We start from the raw sequence: 5,254 nt of genomic DNA on the forward strand, positions 1-5,254 counted from the left end.
GCAGATGGCTGAAGTCAGAAAAGTTACCAATCAGGCTGTTTTGGGGTATTAAGAACTTGTAAGGTTAAGGCTAAGAAGTTAATGTCCTAGAAATCTAATAGGTTGGTGTTGATGTAATTAGCAGCCACTAGTTCAAATTCTGTGAAGATGCTTTGCTTCTGCTAAGAAAATGGCCTGAAATGTGTGTCTGTATATACTGCATGCAAATATAGCCACTCTGGGTATATCTAGCATGGGTCTGAAATGGCTGAGCAAAGGAGTGTTAGTGTAGAAATATTCCCTATTTAGGGATTGCGGGAAGAAGAGGAGATACATATATACTTATTTTAAAGCTTTGCTAATAGAAAAACAAGGAATAATGAAACAAGAAATAAAAATGAATGTATTACAAAAAGAATTTATTAGACAAACACACCAATAGATTGAGTCTAAGGATTTGGTTGGAAAGCCACTGGGCCTTTTAAAGCAGCGGAAGTCCAAAGTCACACGCTTCAAGCATGACTCTGCAACAATCTGTGGAAACCAGAGGGTCAGGAATCACAGCACCATGCTAGGCCACGAACACATCAGCCTCCCACCTCCCTCCCTATTCCCTCTCTTCTACTGACGTCCGTGATTCTGGTACCTGAGAAGACTGGAATGAAATGTTTCCCACTTATTACAGAAATTCAGCGTATTTGTTACAGAGGAATTGTCACACTTGAATTGTCTGCTTAATATGGGATATTGCTTTTGAGAAACCAACGAATAGTTATTAAAGGAGTGTTTACCAAAGGGTAAGGTAAATATTATCTCGTATAGTATCTGCATTTTTAATCTCATCTGGCACCAACTGTCTTTTAGAAAGTTACAATGTGTTGTCTGGGGAACATTCTTCTTTAGAAGGAAAAGAGTCTAATTAGTGGATATTAAGTAATTAAATAATATATAGTATCAAACCTTATGAGAGTCACATGAACCATAAAGTCTTCATTTAATTTGGGAGAAATGGGGAATATTTTCTATCATTCCTGATGATAGAACAAGCTATTTCAAGATCATAGTAATGGAACTGCAATCCATAATGCCAAACAGTGTGCTTTACTTTGAAGCCATTGAGCACTAAATTTGATTGTTAGTAGCATAGGCTACCAAAAAATATCAAGGAATATGGTATCCACATACATCTCAGCTGGCCTCAAGTAATCAAAAGTGAGAATGAAACATACATGACACAACTGGGGACCTCTGGGTTTCTGAGATGTGGGCTACAAGATTATATTAGGTAGAAAACTAAAGGAAACGTATCCCAAGCAAAAGTGGCAAGGGAATTTCGCAGAACGAATTTTTTAAGAGAGGTAATAAAAGCAGCAGTTAAAATGCATGTCCATGTATCAGGTTCCTGGAGGTGAATCCAGTAGGAACATGACAGCTCTTCACACCCAAGTATTGCTTTCATGGGCCCTTACAATCTCTGCTTGTTCACCACCGTGGAGAGTCTGTTTGTAATAAGAATTGTTTTCAAGTCAGAATCCTAGATGAAGATCTAAAAATGTTGAGTTTGTGCTTTTAAAAAATAGTTCAGCTGTCCATATGTATTGTGTGCTGGTGGAGCTAGCTCTTCCCCAACCTGGCTCACTACTGGGAGCCCAGGAATCCCTGGGACAGGCAGATAAGCCAGGACTGAAGTTTTAAAGAATCAGTTACTGCAAATCAAAGTAGGCAGCCTCATGCATAGACTTCCTGATATTAGTTGAGCCATTGCTGCCTTCATTATCATTTTTATGCCTTTGGGGCCACTGTGTGGTTTGGTCCAAGCTGTTCTCAAAACTTGCAGTGCAACAGACTTGTGTCTACTTTAGCAGGTGAGTCTAGCTACACATCAAAGTCACCTTTCCTACCACAAACTTCCGGCCTACTCAGAACACCAAGGTACCCCCCTCTCAGGAATAACCTGGGGAGGTTATTTGGAACAAGTATTGCGCTCCAGGCCGAATCTTAAGTAAAGATCTAGAAATGTGGAGTTTTATGCATTTTAAAAATAGTCTTTTCAGAGGGGCCGTGTGTGCTCCAGGACCAAGCTTTCCCCAGCCTCGTTCAGGATCTGGAAGAAATCTCTGGGTTTGGGCTGAACCATCGAGCATGAGGAGGGGAAGCTGTCAGTTGTGAACAGAGACTGTTTCTCAGCCTTTGATGAGCCAGCACCTTTAAAGGTTCCATCCTAGCCGCCAGCAGCTGGCAACCAGGGCGTCTCTGCTCCGCGTGTTTCCCTCCTGGCATCTTGGTTAGCTCCGCGCGGAACACCCAGAGCCTCAAAAAATAGCCCCTGAACTGAATTAAACCTGACCCACAGTGAACAGCAAGGTCCAGAAACCGCAAGGTTTGGGGTCAGCCTCCGTCCCCGGACACTCTGAAGGATGGCAGATCCCTGACCCCTGGTGGCTCGCGAGGATCACAGGTGCCCAAGGCGGGCAGAGGGGCGGAGTCTCAGGCCTCTGGAAGGGAAGGGGCGCTCTGACACCCCCGCACCTGCACCCCGGGTGGAGGAGCCGAGGGCACACGACGATGCCAATCCCTCGTGAATCCCGCGAAGGAGGGGCCGGGGGGCTCCTGATTCATAGGTGCGGGGCGTAGAAGGGGGTCAGGTAGGAAGGCCCGAGGAACGGCGCGAAAGGGCTCCCGGGGACGGCAGCCGTCAGCGGGAAGGAGGCGGCGGCCGGGAAGAGGACGTTGGCCGCGGAGTAGGAGGGGAAAGTCTGGAAGGGCAGAGCGCCGGTGCCGGGAGGGCCAGGACTGCCCCCCGAGCCGCCGCCGCCGCCCCCCGCCGCCCCTGGCTGGGGCGCGCCACCCCCAACCTGCGCCGCGCCGTCGGCACCCGGGTTCTGCTTCTTCCACTTGGTCCTGCGATTCTGGAACCAGATTTTGACCTGCGTCTCGGTGAGGCTGAGCGACAGCGCGAGGTTCAGGCGCTCGCACACGGACAGGTAGCGTGTGGCCCGGAACTTGTTCTCCAAGGCCACCAGCTGCTCGTAGGTGAAGGCGGTGCGCGCGCGCCGCGGCTTGGCGCAGTTGGGCACCACGCGCCGGCGCCTGGGCCGCGGGGAGCCCGGGGAATCCGGAGGGGACCCCACAGGGCCGCCCCCGCCGTCCTCGCAGGGCTCCCCAGACGCCAATGCCCCGGCCGGGGCGTCAGGTGAGCGCGCTGGGCCCGGCAGCAAGCGCGCAGCCCGCTCCCGCCGCCGCGGCCTCCCCGGATCCTCCGCATCCTCCTCCTCTTCCGCTTCGGAACCCTCCAGGGGGGACGCCTGGCCGGCGCCTGGGCCCGCAGCATCTAGGGGAGAAGGGGTCGGTGAACAGAAGCCTCTCCGGGTCCCCAAACCTCCTCCTCATCCTCCCTAGAGCAAGCAGTTCTCCCCGCAACCCAACTCCGGGTGCTGCTCCTGTCCCCACATCAAGCTTCCCTCAGGCGGGACTGCACATCCTTGCCAGCGGGTTTAAGGGAATGGTGTCCTCTTGCCCTTTACAAATCTGCCATCAAGTAGGCGTCCAAGAAATGTATGCTAAATGAATGAATGACACTCCGCATTAAGAAAAAATAGTGACCTTATGGGGTGACCATATTGGGAGGTAGGATCATTGTATTAAGACATCTAGATGTCAAACGCCTTTAGGGCTGTGCTTTCCCCAGACCCTGGAAGCCTATTTTGGTCTAGGACTCCTAGCAATTAAAAAAGAAGTTATTAAGCTCTCTGCCCCACCCCACCCCCACCCCCGCTTTAAAGTGAAATTCCCTTTCCCATCTTCTCTCTCCCGCCGTGTTAATAGAGTTTCAGATTTGTGCGGGGCCGGATCGATAGATGTCATCTATTAAAGGTAAGTTTTAATCGAACAATATTAGGATCAGACAGGGAAAGGGGGTTTGAAGTCCGTACCTGCAAGCTGCGGGCAGGAGATATGCAGGCGCCAGTAATAGAATATCGATCACCAGGGTGGGGGAAGGGAGCGCGGCCCCTCGGAGAGAAGATCCGAACAATTACCAGGCCGCTGGCCCGGGCCCACGTGCGGCCGCCAGAGGCGCCCCGGGCCCCAGGCAATCACCGCCAAACTTGGGGAGGGGAGCAAGGGGCTGCGTGGCATCCAGCCTCCCCGGGGACCAGAGCCTCTGACCCTTCAGGGAGCCGCCTTTCCCTGTCTGATCCCACGCCCCACCCAGCAGGACTCCTGCTGTCTTCCGTCCTTCCTTCCAGCCACAAACTTTCCTGACCCCTTCATCAGGTGTCCGCCAGCGTTGGGAGTAATTCAGAAAGGGTTTCGAGAAGAAAGTACCAAAAGCTTCCCAGCACCTCATCCGAGCCCCGCCCCCAGCCCCAGTCAACAGTTGGGTCTGGGGAGCTTGAGAGCGTGGGGTAGCCTAGCTCCGCAGGCGTCTCCAGGTGGCACCTGACCTCTCTACTTACCAAGACCCCCGGCGCAAGCCTTAGCCTCAGCTCCTCCATACATAAAATGGAGGTGATGTTAATGATGCTGTCCAACTCTCAGGTTCCGAAGTTTTCATCACCTTTATCCCAGCCCTTAGCCCAGGTCCTAGCACGTGGCAAGCGCGTTAAATGCCTGATAAATGAGTAAGCCTGGCAAGGTAAGCGCCAGGTAAGTTAAGTTTCCACCGCGAGCATCAGAGCTGTGGTGCGCGGGAGCTTGGAGGGTGAGCAGGGATGCGGCAAATCCCTGCCCCGTAATGCGGGGAGCCTCCTCTCTGCCTCTATCCAGTTCCGAGGCGGGGGCTACACTTCGCACCCGGTCCCGTGCGCCTTCTCTCTTTGAGGAAGACGCCGTTAAGGGCCACTCACCGGGCCCGGGTGTTCCCCCATACACTCCGAAGTGTTGGGGCTGAGGCCGCCTGGGGCCGGGGCCACCTTGCATCTTACCAGGGGTCTCCAGCTGTCGTACAGAGTCCCTGGAGCTGGCATCTTTCCCCGCTTCCATCTCGGCCAAACTTTTCCTGGCTTCCCGGGGAGCCGGGCGCACCGCCGGGAGCGCTGCGCGGGTGAATTTCTGCGGGTCCAGGATGTCCAGGACGGAGAAAGAGATCTTGTGGTGGGAGGGAGCCGCCTTGGCCCCGCCGTCCTGCCATGCCAGCATGCCCGTCGCCCGCGGGCCGGCGGTCGGCGGCGCGGGGTCCGGGATGGCGCCGCTAGGGCTTGCCTCCGGCTATGGCTTGGCCGCACCTCTCCAGCCGGGAGCCGGGTCCGCGCGGCCAAGTGAAGCTGGGGAGGGG

General features: G+C 53.7%; 1 protein-coding gene across 1 annotated transcript; it reads right to left on the reverse strand.

Annotated features, from left to right (window-relative positions):
• Positions 1-381: 381 nt before the first annotated feature.
• On the reverse strand, positions 382-5,254 carry NKX1-2 (NK1 homeobox 2). The gene is made up of 2 exons (XM_001083181.5): positions 4,905-5,254; positions 382-3,310 (listed from the first exon to the last, which is right to left on the reverse strand). Exons 1-2 carry the CDS (start codon positions 5,116-5,118, stop codon positions 2,595-2,597), a joined length of 930 nt encoding a protein of 309 aa, XP_001083181.3. The 5' UTR covers positions 5,119-5,254; the 3' UTR covers positions 382-2,594.

Source organism: Macaca mulatta, chromosome 9 (genome assembly GCF_049350105.2).
Source record: "Macaca mulatta isolate MMU2019108-1 chromosome 9, T2T-MMU8v2.0, whole genome shotgun sequence".
NCBI classification, from domain to species: domain Eukaryota; kingdom Metazoa; phylum Chordata; class Mammalia; order Primates; family Cercopithecidae; genus Macaca; species Macaca mulatta.